The 18,283-nt window shown below is 37.7% G+C and overlaps 1 protein-coding gene across 2 annotated transcripts in view; it reads left to right on the top strand.

Annotated features, from left to right (window-relative positions):
* Positions 1–18,283, top strand: part of ctnnal1 (catenin (cadherin-associated protein), alpha-like 1) — a 124,797-nt gene that overhangs the window by 81,761 nt on the left and 24,753 nt on the right. For both annotated transcript variants that reach the window (XR_012394450.1, NM_001144054.1), the window contains exons 4-7: positions 257–376; positions 8,591–8,680; positions 10,953–11,123; positions 13,659–13,859. Coding sequence is in view for 1 of the 2 variants with exons in the window: in NM_001144054.1 (NP_001137526.1) it covers positions 257–376; positions 8,591–8,680; positions 10,953–11,123; positions 13,659–13,859 (582 nt within the window). In the remaining variant the exon portion in view is untranslated. The remainder of the gene's footprint in view (positions 1–256; positions 377–8,590; positions 8,681–10,952; positions 11,124–13,658; positions 13,860–18,283) is intronic.

Below are 18,283 nucleotides of genomic sequence, written 5' to 3'. Positions count from 1 at the left end.
TTCACACTGAGCTCAGATTTGCCACAGTGGCTCTGTGCGCTCTCACTGTGTTTATATCAACAGTTGTCTCAGTTGGATCTATTTTTATTTCTTGCAGGGAATCTTGGGACAGACATCTGAGATAAAGCCAATTTTCTAAATAAAACACAAACATCTCTTGGAGTTACGAAAGCAACCTTTACAAAGATTTTTCTTTTTTAATTCTCAGTGCTGTAGCTTTATTTGTAAAGACGTGTGTTGTAATGTATGTGCGCAGGTGCTGGTTACCCTGGAGCAGCTGGAGAGAGTCAGCACTTTTCAGGAATTTGTCCAAATCTTCAGCCAATTTGGGAACGAGATGGTAGAGTTTGCCCATCTCACAGGAGACAGACAGAATGTAAGTGTCCACACACACACAATCCCCCTGCTCACCCTCCATCATTCCTTCACTTCACTTTCTCAGATAATCAAACGCTGATAAGGACAGTTCCTGTGGCAGATGTGTAGAGCTCGTGTAGATTTACACCCTGCATGATGGGAGGAGGGAGATAATAGAGGGATTTAAGTTCTAAGAACCGAACTGAACTGCAATTTCAATCAGCAGCTCTCAAACCCCACTGATAAAACCCTTTGGGGTAAGAAACACTCGACTGCGGTGCAGAACAGATGGATGGGGGGAAAAGATAGCGGTGCTTGCTAACAAGAATCCAACATTTTAAGCCTTATATTGAGGGTTTACAAAACAAGCATATTCAAGATCAGGGAATTGTGCTGTCTTTCTGCAAATATAATTTGTTGTCAATGCTTTTGTTATGAATTTTGGTATTAAAAGGAACCTATTATGCTTCGTTTTGATAAAAAAAAGTCTCTGAGTGACTTAGAGTGTGTATGTGAAATTTCAGCTCAAAATACCTAACAAGAATATTTAATACCTCTTTGAAACCCTTACATTTTAAGCTTTGTCCAAATTGTGCCATTTTGGTGACTGTTGCTTTAAATTGAAATGAGATTGTGCTCCCAGCCCACTTTTCAGAAGAGGGCGGAGCTACAAAAATCACCCGCAGATTCAAGAGAGGACCAACGCTATCTACTGTCTGTTAAAGTGTTTCTACCCACTGTTTTTATCAAGTGTAATTATAAAAATAGGATGAATAATTTTTTACTAAAAGAAGCTGGCTATATTCATACACTTTTGCCACACAACTGTGTTTAAAGCATAGACTGTAAAACATATGGATGCGGTATTCGTGACGTCACCCATAGTTTTTGAAGAGCGCAAATGAAGCTACAAGTAGGCGTGGCCAACCGTCTGCATTTTGTTTATGCATCATTGCACCAACAGAGGCTGCCCAAAAAAGGGCAAAGAGGCGGAGCCTCAGTAGAGCTATTATATCATGTATGTATGACAATGCTTCAGATCTGTCAGATTCTGGACGGCATTATAAGTCTAAAGAAAATTTGTAAATGATAAATGATCTTAAAAAAACAAATACATTTATAGAGATGGTATATAATTTCACTCACCTGCGAAATGGAGGCAACTTGAATAGTTTGTGAGCACTAATTAAGTCCACACAGCATGCCATGTTATCTGATAATTGTAGAAAATAATTCCAAAAGGCAACTGACTGTGTAAAGCCACATAAAACAACACAAAAATATGTTGTATATGCCAAGTTCAGCAGCTAATTAGCCGGAATCAGATGAAGTGATGAGACGGTGACCAGCGAGACCTAGCTGTCACTCAAGTGGCCACGCCCTTACTTATGCACATTTATATAACTTAATATAAACTAAATGAACTTCATTACTGTAATTAAGTAAATTGTTCTGGTATCAGTACTTTACTCCACTACTTATTTTTTGACAACTTTTTACTTTTACTTCTTACATTTTAACACAAATATCTGTACTTTCTACTTGTTACATTTTTAAAACCACGGTCGTTACTTTCGTTTTCATGTGTTTGGTGGCGTGATCTATATTATTTCTTATCATTGCTTAATAATATGAGTGCCTTTTTGATGCAAGCAGTCTATTTTTTCTCATTGCACACTTGCGTGTTACAGCGCTCCGTACGTGGGCTAGTTTATGTGAGAGAGAGAGTCAGTGAATTTAACATGACTGATGATGTCCTGTTTACACAGTAATTATTCACCTTTTGCTTGATCGGCTCACAGGTAAACAATAGAGATACATTCCAGTTCAAAAACATGCCGTTTAAATCCTTAAGCCTTTTGTCCACTTCCGATCATACTGCACGGGCTTTCAATCTAATACCGTGAAAAATAGTGCTTTTTTGTAAAGATCGGTATTAGTAATAAAACATTTAAACACTTTATGAAAAGTGTATGCACTGCAGTTTATTTCCTTTTTTTCTGGGTTATGTAAAAGAGCTGCTCTTTGAAGAAATAAGCAACTTTGGCTTAATGAAAAAAAAAATGTTTGCAGTGAAATTTGATAAGAATTTATTTTAGCAAAAGAAAAAACATTCAATACATTTTGGACAGAATTAAAAATATAAGACATTATTTATAAAGATCGACAGGCCTACAGAATTTTTTTTGAGTGAATCAACATGAATGGCAGCTGATGTTTTTGATATTACTTTAACCAGGGTCATTTTAAACATGAGTCTCTGTACTTCTACTTAAGTAAAAGATGTGTGTACTTTTGCCATCTCTGGTATATTAGCTATATGCACAAAAGCTATCTTTTGTAGAGGGCTGTAAACATGTTTTTATCAGCTGTAAAATTGGCCAATTTAGCATTGCAGTCAGTGAACATCTGGACTTCCTGGAGCCAGCCCCCAAAGGCGAGTCGATGAATTGCAGTTTGAGTTACTTCCATGTTGCTTCACAAGGTAGAGCGGGAGGTTTTAAGAAGGAGTCTTATAAAAGTGGTTTTTGGATAATAGGTCCCCTTTAAATGGATTATTGGAACATTTAAGTGAGAAAATGAAATGGGTGTGAGACATAACAATGATGAGACAAAGCGCGAGGGGGAGTTCTTGCGGTCTTTACTGAAAAATATTAGAATAAGTAAAATTAACAAAAGTGAGAAAAATATATTGACAATAATAATAATAATAATAATAATAGTGTAGGTGGCAACACGGTGGCTCATTGGTTAGCATTGTCGCCTCTCAGCAAGAAGGTCGCTGGTTCGAGTCCCGGCTGGGTCAGTGGGCATTTCTGTGTGTAGTTGTCATGTTCTCCCCGTGCTCTCATTGGTTTCCTCCAGGTGCTCCGGTTTCCCCCACAGTCCAAAGACATGTGGTATAGGTGAATTGATTAAACTAAATTGGCCCTAGTGTGTGTGTGTGTGTGTGTGTGTGTGAATGTTAGAGTGTATGGGTGTTTCCCAGTGCTGGGTTGTGGCTGAAAGGGCATGGCAAACACATGCCAAAGTGGCTCAAAATTGATCCTGTTAATTGCTCGGTCACCACTTGCATTCATTCGATTTCTTTTCGGCTTAGTCCCTTTATTAATCTAGGGTCGCCACAGCGGAATGAACCGCCAACTTATCCAGCATATGTTTACAGCTGCAACCCATCACTGGGAAACATCCATACACACTCCTCCACACACATACATACACTACCCAATTCACCTAAAGCACATGTGTTTGGACTTGTGGAGGAAACCGGAGCACCCGGAGAAAACCCACGCGAACACGGGGAGAACATGCAAACTCCACACAGAAATGCTAGCTTACCCAGCCGAGGCTCGAACTGGTGACCTTCTTGCTGTGAGGTGATTATGCTACTCACTGCACCACTTTGACGCCCTGTCCCCAACTTACAGTAAAACCCTATTATACTATCAACCAACAGACTCTGGTTTCAGCTGATTTTCATGGCAGTTTCTCTTTCTAAGGCCTCCTCCGGGATCTCATCTTGATTAGGAGAGCGCTAATATGAATATGAATGACAGCGAGAACTGATAGGAAAGGCTGTCCGGATTCAAGCAGGAAGCTTCTGTACATGTTTGATAATGTTTCACAAACACGTCACGTTCCTATCTCTGCAGAGCTTTCCTTTCAATCTGCGGCCTCCATCTTTTCAGTTTTATTCAGAAGAACATAATAACAGATAATCACTTCTCCTTTTGTGAGCCGTGGCTCCCAGCCGGGGTGAGAGAGATCAGGTTCCTCTCATTCTCTCCGTCATGCACACACACGGTCTGTCAGTCACAAATCCCTAATGCCTGGCAGCGCGCTGAGTGAGCGCAGATCTATTGAGTTATATTCCAGCTCGCGCGCTGTCGGCGGAAGGCGTTATGTCAGTGCGATCTTTTCCAAGGACCAAATTTACCCTTTCAGTCTCAGCAAGACCTTGGAAAACGAATGTGGAGGATGAGTTCTGTGGATCTCCTGACAGTCAGGAGAGTCGTTTAAGATTCAAGTCAAGTGCTGTTGATGTGGTGGGAAAACATACACTTTATTATGGTCCACAAGATGAGTTTGTAGGGCTGGCTGATAAAAACACCACCTATAATTCTCATTCATTGTAGAGGAAGTTTGTTAACACTACCTGACACAAGTCTTGTCATCAATACTAGTTGTGAGAGCAACAAATAATAACTTCACTAGTTGATTATTTGGAAAAATGGCAGAAGGTAGATTTTTTCGATGAATCGTCTGTCGAACTGCCAATCGCACAAATACTGCTGAAGACCTACTGGAACCCACATGGACCCAAGATTCTCACAGAAATCAGTGAAGTTTGGTGATGGAAAAATCATTTAGGGTTACATTTAGAATGGGTAAGTGGGAGAGATCTGCAGAGTGGATGGCAACATCATCAACAGCCTGAGGTATCAAGACATTTGTGCTGCCCATTACATTACAAACCACAGGAGAGGGCAAATTCTTCATCAGGATAGCGCTCCTTCTCATAATTCAGCCTCCACATCATAGTTCCTGAAAGCAAAGAAGGTCAAGGTGCCCCAGGATTGGCCAGCCCAGTCACCAGACATGAACATTATTGAGCTGAAGATGAACCCCAAGAATCTTGATGAACTCTGGGAGTCCGGCAAGAACACTTTCTTTGTCATTCTAGATGACTTTATCAAGTTATTTGAATCATTGCAGAGATGTATGGATGCAGTCATCCAAGCTCATGGGAGTCATACACAATATTAATTCTTTTTCCACTGCAGCTTGACTTTATATTCTGTACTGTACATCATTTCTGTTAGGTAACAAGAGTTTTGTCTAAGCAAAGTCAGACTTTACTGTCCTAATTAAATAATTATAAATCAAGACATGATCATGTTTTGTTTTGGTAAAATAAGCGTAATCCAGAGGCCTTTGCCTTTCATATTAGCCACTTCTGATACCAAATGATCAATTAGAAGTTAAGTTATTATTTGTTGTTCCTAAAACTTGGATAGATGACAAGACGTTTGTTAGGTAGTGTATATAGGGTTTAAAATGATCATGTGACCAACTCCAAAGAGAATTGCTTGAATCTGGCAAAGTACACAAATAGCTCATTGATTTAAAGCCAGATAGAACAGCTCTGAAGTTCTCAAGCTCTGTTTTCAGGAGAAATTATGGTAACAATTCACGCCATTCTGACCAAAAACAGAAAATCAGAGCACCTGACACCTGTCCTCAGGGCTTTACTGTGCCTTTACTGAATGAGCACTGTGCTACTTCAGACAGATCGCACTATTATGTCTTTCTTTTATTTTTTACTCATTTAAAACTCGTTTTTAACACATTTTAATTTGTTTTTAATATTTTTTATTGTTTGTTGTTTGTATTTTCTTTTTATTCTTGTTTATGTAAAGCACTTTGATTTTCCATTGTTTATGAAATGTGCTATATAAATAATTTTGCCTCACCTTGCCCATTAACAAACTGTTTAAACAGATTGTTAGCTCAATAAACTAATAATTAGCTGCTTATTTATAGTTAGTAATATAGCAGTTGGGTTTAGGTATTAGGTTTTATAAGGAATATAGAATAAGATCATACTTTTTAAGTACAGAAAACAGTTATAATAACTTAATAATGAGTCAGGAGTTAATTGTAGTGCAGTGAAAATGCCGGGTTCCACATATTTGATTTGTGTTAGGAAAACATGAAAGAATTAACTTAACTTATATGCTTTTACAAACTAAGTGGATTGAACAATTAAGTTATCCCTCAAAAAACCTTAAGAATTGTGTTGTTTCAGCTCATTTTAAATAAGTAAACATCAAATGTAATTTTTTGAGTGTGTAAATTGTGACTTAAACTAAAGTGTAACAGAATTGATTGTTTTACTCATCATAAATGTACAGCTATATGGTGTCCTCAAAGTCAGGGAACCACAACATGTTTCATGATTTGATGTCATCTGTTAATTTCTCTTTTAAGATTTATTGTCAAGGAATAAAGCTGCGAAAATAGTTAATGCATTAAAACTATTTTAGAAATATTTATTATAATTAGTGATGGGCAAAGATGAATCACATTTAATGTAAAAGTTTGTTTTGACATAAGATATACAGTATATATGTATTTTATATATTTTTTATGTACATGTAATGTATACACATACATAAAAACAAAACTATACTCACAAATATTTTATTTTGCATAGATATTTAATTTTAAATTAAATTAGATTTCTTTAAATTCATGTATAAATAGTTTTCTCGTATATACAGTATGCCTGCATGTGTGAATTTATATATACAGTCAAGGCCAAAATCATTTGTAAATTATTCAATTATTTATAGTAATTTTGGGCTTGACTGTAATATACATAGACAGTACACACACATATATTGGGCTCAACTTTAACAATCTAGGTGCAAAGTCTAAAGTACAGGGCGCAAAAGCATTAAGGGCATGTCCGAATCAACTTTTGCTATTTTAAGGACGGAAATATAAGGTTTGCGCCTAACAGGGTTGTGTTTATTCTTTTAATGAGTTCTGGGTGTGTTTTGAGAATAAACCAATCAGAGTCTCATCTCTTATTCTCTTTAAGTGTCAGCTACATTGTACCATGGCAAATTTGTATATTTACATGGCGGACTTTGTAAGTGTAAAAACTGAACACTTCACTAGTGAGAAAACAGTTAAACAGACCATCTGCAGTACGAGGATAAAGAATGAGCCTCCTCCATTCTGTCTTTACTTTCACTTTCTCTTTCTTGGACAAGGAAACGGTGTTGTACACACAGACATCCATTAGCCTACATAATTAATTCTGTTTTTTAAGCGTAAAGATTTGTTTTAAATCTATTTCTAAATTCAGTTTCTAGCAAACAAATAAGTGAGCAATAACAACAAAGTGTGGCCAAACAACTGAGTTATATCCAAACACATGTTCTATGCCCCATGTGGTCCAAAACCTGTCAGGTGGACAAATCTAAGCTTGTTTTTATTAAAATAAATATAAATATGCATATAATAAATAATACTACCAATAATAATATCATTATACAAAAGCAAATTGTCGTGAATAAACTGAAAAAAGCCCACTAACATGAAGGCATGGAGGCAGTGGTTTTTATATTTATGTAGAAAGTAATAATTTTTGTAATATTTTAATTTATTCATTTTCTTGTCGGCTTAGTCCCTTTGTTAATCCGGGGTCGCCACAGCGGAATGAATCTCCAACTTATTCAGCAAGTTTTTACGCAGCAGATGCCCTTCCAGCCGTAACCCATCTCTGGGAAACACACACACACACACACAAACACACACACACACACACACACACACTACGGACAATTTAGCCTACCCAATTCACCTGTACCACATGTCTTTGGACTGTGGGGGATACTGGAGCACCCGGAGGAAACCCACGCAAACGCAGGGAGAACATGCAAACTCCACACAGAAATGCCAACTGAGCCGAGGATCGAACCAGTGACCTTCTTGCTGTGAGGCGAACGTGCTACCAACTGCGCCACTGCGTCACCCTTTGTAATATTTTATTCCTTAAATTCTTTTCATTTGTAAAGATATTTGTGTACTTATGGTCAATTGCACAGTCTATTTTAGTTCCTCAAAATAGCAACGCGCTAACAATGCGCCTTAACACACCTTTTTTCTAGACCAGAACACACATGGGTCCACAAAGTGGCGCAAATGGATTTGCTTTTTAAACAATGTGGCAGAAAACAGGAAAATTAAGGTTGCGTTGGTCTAAAAATAGCAACACGTCGGATCAAACACGTCTTGCACCTTATTGCACAGGGTATATGATAGGGCCTATTTGTTCAGACAAACTTTTATTTTGGATGTAATTGACATTGAATAATCTTTGCCCAGCACTAATTATAATATGTATCGATTGATTTTATGATGAAAGACTAGTTTAAATGGACAGTTAAAAAAAAATCTACAATAAGCTTGATGTAAAAAGAGATTTGACATTTATTTTGAGAATGGTTGACAATGACTGATTTGAAAACCTCTAAAATCATTGTCTAATAGTCTAATATCATTACAAAATATTTAGCAGTTATTTCTGCATTGATTGTTGCAAGCTAAAGATTGGATCCCTGATGTCTTCTAACCGAAGCTGTGATTTCAGGATGCCTGAATGCACTCGAGGCATTGCATGTTTTCTCATATTTGTCTTGTGGATTCTTGTTGTCCTCAGGATCTGAAGGATGAAAAAAAGCGAGCTCGAATGGCTGCCGCACGTGCTGTGCTAGAGAAATGCACCATGATGCTTCTCACAGCCTCCAAGGTAGGATTGTGAAAGCAAGAACTGTCTGCTGTCTATAAAATGTTAATGCCAATGGTTCTTATGCAGTAACCTCACATCCACATTTATATATGTATAAAACTTGTGCATGAATGCTGCGCAGAAATCATAAATAGAGCATCAGAGAAGTTTGCACAACAGATCAGACGCCCAATTAGTTATGCCATCCATAATAGAAAAAAATGGGTAAAGATTGTATTTAAGTACCAATTCTCGCTGATAAGTAGTGGTTTATTACCTGCCTATTATTAATATATTGGCTATTTATTAGTATTTATATAGTACATATTCTGCATGATCTTATTCTTCATTGCCATAGCCATATCACCCTGCAGCTAAGTTGGGCTAAGCCTGGTCCGTACCTGGATGGGAGACCACATGGGAAAACTAGGTTGCTGTTGAAAGTGGTGTTGAAAGTGGTGTTAGAGAGGCCAACAGGGGGCGCTCAACCTGTGGTCTGTGTGAGTCCTAATGCCCCAGTAAAAGTGAAGGGGGCACTATTCTGTCAGTGGGCGCCGCCTTTTGCATGAGACATTAAATCGAGGTCCTGACTCTCTGTGGTCATTAAAACTCCCATGGCACTTCTTGTAAAGAGTAGGGGCGTAACCCCGGTGTCCTGGCCAAAGTCTCTCAATCTGTCCTTACGACCATGGCCATACAATTATCCCCATCCCCTGAATTAGTGAAAAATCATCACTGTCTCTTCAATCCACCAATAGCTGGTGTGTGGTGAGCGCACTGGCGCCATTGTCCTGTGGCTGCCCTCGCATCATCCAAGTAGATACTGCACAATGGTAGTGGTGTGGAGCAACCCCCCCCCACCTCATGATTGTGAAGCGCTTTGCGTGTATGGCCATACACAATAATGCGCTATATAAATACACATTACATTACATTACATCCCTAATCCTACCTACAACCTAACTACTGTACTACATTCTTAACTGTTAATTAGCTGCAAATTAGGAGTTTATATAGGCAGAAGTCATAGTTAATGGCTTATTAATAGCGAGAATTGACCTTTAAAATAAAGTGTGAATGAAAAATGTTTTTATGGTTGAATTTGATGCTTGATTATGTATTGTTAATGTTATTATTTTTCAATTTTGACACTTAAAAATCTGAATATCTTGTAATTTATGTATATTTTGAAATGCAGGACTATTCACAATTTTGCAGTCAAGTTAGATTTTTTAAAAACTTTATATTTGTTGTGATTTCTTCATCAAAAACTTACAATAAAAAAACACAATTTTTTTTTTTATTATTTAAATAAAATTAAGTAATATTTCACAATATTACTATTCAAATGCAGCCTTGAGAGAAACTTTTGAGTGGTAGTAAATGTAATAAATAATTCATTCATACATTTTCCTGTGGCTTAGTTTCTATTTCCTGTTTCCTTTTAATTTTCAGTGGATGACATTAATTGTATCCAGCTTTTTCACTGATTGTTTAGAGTTTATTTAAATATTCTTACAGCATTCACGCAAAGTATCAAGGGGGTAGAAAAAAGATCTGAAACTAATAATACCACAGCAAAACCAAAATAACACAATAGCACTTTTTCACAAGAAATCATCCAAAAAGCTTTAGCCTTGAAGCATTTACTTGATTCATGCAGCACTTCCATAGTTCCTGTTCAACCATTTGAGTGGACTGCTGAAATCAAGGCCTTATTCCCTGACTGGATGAAGATCTTCCACTTCAACGTCTTTCTCTTTCCCGTTCTAAATTAAAAAGACCTAATATTTCTGAGACAATGCTTGAACTTGAACTCAGGAGAAAATAGATAAAGGCATTTCTGTGTGGAGTTTGCATGTTCTCCCTATGTTCGTGTGGGTTTCCTCTGGGTGCTCTGGTTCCCCCAACAGTCCAAAGACATGCACTTTAGGTGAATTAAATAAACTAAATTGGCTTTGTGCGTGTACATGTGAGAGTGTATGGGTGTTTCCCAGTACTGGATTGCAGCCGGAAAGAAATCCACATTCCGATTTGGCGACCCCTAATTTATAAATGGACCAAGCCGAAGGAAAATGAATGAATGAATGGATGATTTATTGATTGATCGTGTGAACTTTCCCTTTAACCATTTTTCTTACATAATAGTGCTAGCTTATTCATCAAAAAAGTGCTGCCTCTTTTCTTATGCCCGAAAAATAAAGTGAAGTCTAATAACATCCTATTTACATGTCAAATTTGCACCCACATCTTTTCTGTTCCTCAGCAATTTCTGTCACTTTGTCCCTCTCAGACTTGTCTCAGACATCCAGACTGTGAGTCGGCGCGGATCAACAAAGAAGCGGTCTTCCAGCGGATGCGTATCGCCCTGGAGCAGGTCATTGAGATTGTGACAGACACGAGGAGCAGCGGAGAGGCCAAAGCGCTTCCTGTCAGCATCTACGCTGGGATTAAAGACTTTAAGGTGCACTGCCGGAGGCTCTTAGATGAATGTCTTGGTGGACAATTATTTCTCTCCCACAAATTTAAATTTCAAAATTTCTTTATTGCATGACAAATGGTACTATTGTATTGCCAAAGTATTCATAAAGTTTACATTATAAAGAACATACATTGTTTCTTTAATATATAGTAAACACAGTAAATAGTGGTAGTAAAAAAATATGAATAATTAAAATAATTGATAGTTTTCTCCTGCTCTCGCCTATACCGATTCATAAGCTCATTAAATTCTTTATTTGATTCTTGATTCATTTCAGTGAACAAGTCTACTTACATATCTAACAATTATCATACACATACACAGACATACTTGTATATGTGGTTTATGGAGACTCTGTAACATTTAAAATAATTAAAAAAATTAAATGAATAAATATTATCAAAAAATAAAACAACAACAATAATAATAATAACAAATCTGAATAATCTGTACATTTAACAATCAACATTTATGGATGTTGGATTTCTCTCTCTGTCTCTCTTTTTAGGTATTGCTTGTTTGTTGGGAAGAGCATGCATTTATTCAGAATCAGTAATAAATTTTATTAATTAAAGAGTAAAATGTGCTGCTTGGAATTGATTTCCAAGGGCATTTTAAAAGTTTTTAAGGGCAATGTTTATGATCGTGTTTATGTATCTGTGTTGACTTAAGTCCTATTCATGTTTGACTAATTTATGATGTTAGAGTTTTTATTGTTTCAGTTATTCCAGAGATGTGAGGGTCTGTTTTCTACATCTTGATTTTAGTGATTACATTCTCTATATACACTTTCATAAATAAAGGTACGAGAGCTGTCACTGGGGGTGGTACCAACACATTGGTAACTAAAGGGTCCATATTAATACAGCAACAAGAATCAGTCCAAGGCACTCGAATAAAGTGAAAATGTTAAAAAGCCTTTATTCACATGGCTAAATCTCTAAAAACCTACGCATTTCGGCAGAAGTCTGCCTTCATCAGGGTAACAGTTGTTGTAAAAAGTACAAATGTGTGTCTTTTAAAAAGGTACCACCAGAGTGACAGCTCTTGTACCTTTATTTCCGAGAGTGTACATGCTTTCTTTGCATATGATTTTGTAGGACTGGAAACTAACAAATACAGTGAAGTATAGAAGTGATTATCCCTTACAAAAATTAACCATGGATTTGTTAAGTGTGGTAACTATCTTGTTTTTGGCAGATTGATTACCATTAGTGTAGTTAAACACCATGGTTAAACTTACACCTAGTTGCTGTTTTTTTATTTCTCACATGGGAGTTAATAAAAAATATCTATATAGTTATTTTTTGCAGACAAAACTGATTTATTTTGCATCACTGATCTCAATATCCCACCAGATGTTTGTGTGTATATAAAGAGTTTAGATGCAAAAACCTCTAAGTGCCTTCTGACATTTCCAAAGAAAATGAAACTTTTTTTCGCAACCTTCTTTGTTTGTGTTGAGATATTCCACTTTAAAAAACAGGAAAAGGACTTATTCTTTGCTATAGAAAATATAATACAGAACATACACACAGGAGCCTGATAAAAATGCTCATTTTAGTCAAAAATTTTAGATAGCATTTAGAGGTTTTTGCATCTAAACTATGACCAGCCACTTTATTAGGCATACCTGTCCAACTGCTTGTTAATGCAAATTTCCAATTAGCCAATCACATGGCAGTAACTCAATGCATTTAGGCATGTAGACATGGTCAAGAGGATCTGCTGTATTTCAAACCGAGCATCAAAATGGGGAAGAAAGGTGATATAAGTGACTTTGAACATGGCATGGTTGTTGGTGCCAGACGGGCTGATTTGAGTATTTCAGAAACTGCTGATCTATTGGGACCGAACCATCTCTTAGGTTTGCATCACCATCTCAGACTGGTTTCTTGAACATGACAATGAGTTCACTGTACTTAAATGGCCTCCACAGTCAGAAGGTCTCAATCCAATAGAGCACCTTCGGGATGTGGTGGAACGGGATATTCGCATCATGGATGTGCAGCCGACAAAGCTGCAGCAACTGCAGGATGCTATCATGTCAATATGGACCAAAATCTCTGAGGAAATTTCTAGTTCCACAAAGGATTGAAGCAGTTCTGAAAGGGGTTCCAAGCCAGCTAGTAATGTCTACCTAATAAAGTGGCCAGTTAGTGTATATAGATATAATATGATGACGTATGTATATGTGTGTAAATGTGTCATTTGCCACAAATATGAAGCGCTGACAAAGTTTAAAAATACACCAGGAAAGGGCTTGAAAAGTGCTTCTATTTGACTTTGGAAAAGGTGTAAGGACCCTGATATTAGGACACACTTTTGTGTAATGACATGTGTATAATAAAGAAAGGTGACCTATTAGAACATCGTCCTTGTACTACAGAATGAGTTATATGTAAGGGGTAGGATTAGTGTAGAGTGATTAAAAAAATACAGTTTGTACAATATAAAAAACATTGAGCCTGTGGAATGTCGAACAATTCACAAAAACAAACCTGTGTGTGTTTTCAGGTTAAAGTGGAGGCTCTGAGGGACTCTTTGTATGGTGTGTCCTGTGAAGCTGTAGCGGCTCAGCTAGAAGCTCTTGTGGAGAAAACTGAAGACTTTACAGACTCTGCGTACACCAGGCACGAGCAGAGAGAGACAATCATACAGCTCTGCCAGATCACACGTCAAGAGACCAAACAGCTCATCAACACATGGAGACATGCGGTAAGTTAGATACAGTAGAGACATTCACACATTAGCGATTGCACTAGTCATTACCTTCATGCATGATTTTGCCAAGTATGATGCGATCCTGGATTAACATCTATGTTGATCCTGGAGCATCCTTTTTGTTAGAAAATGTAATCCATACCTATTCCCTTCCACTAAACCCAACCATAACTGTGAATTATTCCTCAAATCAGAGGGGAATAATAGTTGGATAGCAATCACGTAGAAGTGCATAAACCTAGCCGTAAGCTTAAACTCAACATAAATGTTAAACAAATCCCTTAATTCTGATTGGCTGATTGGAATGTTGTTCCAGGATCAACATAAATGTTAATCTACAAGTACAGTGCATCTGGAAAGTATCCATAGCGCTTCACTTTTTCATGTTACAGCCTTATTCCAAAATGGATTAAATAAATGTATTTCCTCAAACTACACACAATACCCCATAATGACAATGTAATTTTTTTATGTTGTCAAAATTGTTGCAAATTTATTAAAAATAAAAAGCCTGAAAATCACATGTACATCAGTATTCACAACCTTTGCTGTGAAGCTCTAAATTGAGCTCAGGTACTTTCTGTTTCCACTGATCATTCTTCAGATGTTTCAGCAGCTGAATTTGAGAGTACTTGTGGTAAATTCAGTTGATTGGACATGATTTTAAAAGGCATACACCTCTTTAAGGTACCAGGGTTAAGAGTGCATGTCAAGGCACAAACCAAGCATGAAGACAAAGGAATTGTCTGTAGACCTCCAAGACAAGATTGTCTCAAGGCACAAGGCTGAAGAGGGTTACAGAAACATTTCTGCTGCTCTGAAAGCTCCAATGAGCACAGTGACCTCCATTATCCGTGAGTGGAAGATGATTGAAACCACCAGAGCTCTTCCTAGAGCTGGCAGGCCAGCTAAGCTGAGTATTCTGGGGAGAATGGCCTTAGCAGGGAGGTGATCAATAACCCGATGGTCACTCTGTCTGAGCTCCAGCTTTCTTCTGTGGAGAGAAGAGTATCTTACAGAAGGACAATCATCTGTGTAGATTTCCACCAATCAGGCCTGTATGGTAGAGTGGCCAGATGGAAGCCACTCCCCCGCCTGGAATTTACCAAAAGGCATCTGAAGGGTTCTCAGACCATAAGACACAAAATCCTCTGGTCTGATGAGACTAAAATTGAACTCTTTGGAGTAAATGCCAGGCATTACGTTTGGAGAAGACCAGGCACCGCTCATCACCAGGCTAATACCATCCCTACGGTGAAGCATGGTGGTGGCAGTATCATGCTGTGGGGATGTTTTTTAGAAGCAGAACCTGGAAGACTAGTCTGGATAGAGGGAAAGATGAATGCAGCAATGTACAGAGACATCCTGAATGGAAACCTGCTTTAGACCTCTTGACCTCAGACTGGGGTGATGGTTCATCTTCCAGCAGGACAATGACCCAAAGCACACCCCAAAATATCAATGGAGTGGCTTCAAAACAACTCAGTGAATGTCCTTGAGTGGCCTAGCCAGAGCCCAGGCCTAAATCCTATTGAACTTTTCTGGAGAGTTCTGAAAATGGCTGTACACCGTCGCTTCCTATCCAATCTGATAGAACTTGAGGTACTGCAAAGAGGAATGGACAAAAATTCCCAGAAATGTGTGCCAAGCTTGTGGCTTCATATTCAAAAAAAAAATTGATGCTGTAATTGCTGCCAAAGGTGCATCAACAAAGAACTGTGCAAAGGCTGTGAATACTTAGGGATGTGATTTTTAGGTTTTTTATTTTTAATAAATTTGCAACAATTTCAAAAAATCATTTTTTCCACATTGTCATTATGGGGTATTGTGTGTAGAATTTTGAGAAAATACATGAATTTCATCCATTTTGGAAGAAGGCTGTAAAAAAAAAAAAAAAATGTGGAACAGGTGAAGCGCTATCAATACTTTCCGGATACACTGTATGCCTGTGTATGTGTGTGATCATCTTTAGAGATGTTAGTAGCTTCTGTGTTAAAGACATGTTCACTGAAATGAATCACAAATCAAAAAAAGAATTGAATTAACTTGTGAATCTGAATCCAATCAGGAATTATTTGATATCCAGCCATATAGTTCAGAGCAGCAGGAAACTCTATCAGCTTCAGCTCAGTGTAGCTGTGGTACATAGGTTTTGTGTACTAAAATTGCTCTCGCTGTCATCTTAAAAGAACTTTTTTTCCTGGCATGCATATCCGTCCTTCTCGTCTTTGTTGTGGAGAGTGTGAAGGATGTTCTGCATGCTTCCTGTGGTGTAACTGTCCCTGAACCTCACACCCTCAACGTGCCTCATACACTGGTAAATAATAAACCCTGCAGTGCTGATCTATAGGCGTTCATTCCTTCTTGTTCCTGCCTTTGATTAGTTACTATTCACCGGCCTGCATTGTGCCACATTCTCCTTTAGATCTCCTTAAAGTTCCAGTAAGGACGTTACATTGGTAGTTGACTCTAAATCTAGAGATGCATGAAAGAAAGAGAAAGTCACAGAAAGTTAGAAATAAGTACACTGTGTTGGTTTAATAGCAGCAATAATTTGAAGGTTGATATTTACTGGCATGACATTCATTGCTATACGTTGAATAGGTTGTGAAAAATAACTATGTTCAAGGTAAAAGACTGAGTCATTGCATTTTTTTTTTTACTTTTTCTCTAACTTTGTATGTTAGCAATGTAATTTGAGGATCATGTTGTCAATATAGCAGGGGAGAAAGTAAAATAGTTGATTTTTTTTTTCTTTGTTCATTACACCGTAATCAACTGCATAAATTATTACACTATATAATTAAATAAGCTAATGAATATGTAAACAAATGAAAAAATATTGCTTAAAAAATTTCTGGTTTTCAGACCTTAAATATATAAAATAATATATTTTAAACACCAATATATCTAAAAACATATACACTCAACAGCCACTTTATTAGGTACACCTTGATAGTACCAGGTTGGACCCCCTTTTGCCTTCAGAACTGCTTTAAACTTTCATGGCATAGATTCAACAATGCCAATATTCCTCAGAGATTTGGTCCATATTGACAATAGTATCACGCAGTTGATGCAGATTTGTCAGCTGCGCATCAATGATGCAAATCTCCTGTTTCACCAAATCCCAAAGGTGCTTTATTGGATTGAGCACTGGTGACTGTAGAGGCCATTTGAGTACAGTGAACTCATTATGGTCACAAAGGGATGGACATGGTCAGTAACAATATTAAGGTAGGCTGTGGCGTTGACACGATGGTCAGTTGGTACTAATGGACCAAAAGTGTGCCAAGAAAACATCCTCCACTCCATTACACTACCTCCACCAGCCTAAACCGTTAATGCAAGGCATGATGGATCCATGCTTTCATGTTGTTGACGGCAAATTCTGACCCTACCATCCAAATGTTGCAGCAGAATTTGAGACTCATCAGATCAGGCAACGTTTTTCCAATCTTCTATTGTCCAATTTTGGTGAGCCTGTGGGAATTGTAGCCTCAGTTTCCTGTTCTTAGCTGACAGGAGTGGCACACGGTGTGGTCTTCTGCTGCTGTAGCCCATCCGCCTCAAGGTTGAACGTGTTGTGCATTCAGAAATGCTCTTCTGCATACCTTGCTTGTAACAAGAGGTTATTTGAGTTACTGTTGTCTTTCGATCAGCTTGAACCAGAGGAGGCCATTCTCCTCTGACCTCTGGCATCAACAAGGCATTTGCGCTCACAGAGCTGCCGCTCACTGGACATTTTCTCTCTTACTGACCATTCTCTGTAAACCCTAGAGATGGTTGTGCTTGAAAATCCCAGTAGATCAGCAGTTTCTGAAATACTTGAATCACCTTTCTTCCCCATTCTAATGCGCTCTTTGAACTGCAGCAGATTGTTTTGACCATGTCAAGTGTACCTAATAAAGTGGCTGCTGAGTGTATAATAATTATAAATATAATGCATTTATTTGATTATTTTATCATGGTGTTTTTGATGATTTATTGCCCGCTTCCAATGCGACAGCTTTCCCATTTTAATAATTTGTCTCACACAGCCAGACGTTTGACTTACAGCTAAAAGTGTTCTTCTCATCACAAATGATTCAGGCCAAAAATCTGCCACTTATATGGGAAGAGACAACCAACATCTAAACTTACAGCTTATTTTGTTTTACTTGCTATTTAGGGCAGAGTTGAGCTGAGCCGAAGTAATATACCATTGTGGAGGTTTGAAAAAGTCTTTTGAACTCGTTGACATCGTTGAAATCATATTTAATACCAAAGACTACTGACCATCATGTCATTGGCTCATTTTTTCCACATTTCCTGCTTGTTATCATCTATTTTATAACTGTAACACAAGGCAATTCAATCATAACTTAATGTTAAAACAGCTATCGTAACCTTATTTATCAATATGTAGCTCTTTTTGG

Source organism: Danio rerio, chromosome 19, assembly GCF_049306965.1.
Source record: "Danio rerio strain Tuebingen ecotype United States chromosome 19, GRCz12tu, whole genome shotgun sequence".
NCBI lineage: Eukaryota > Metazoa > Chordata > Actinopteri > Cypriniformes > Danionidae > Danio > Danio rerio.
Note: the sequence above shows the minus strand (reverse complement) of the source record. Positions and strands in the feature narration are given on the sequence as shown.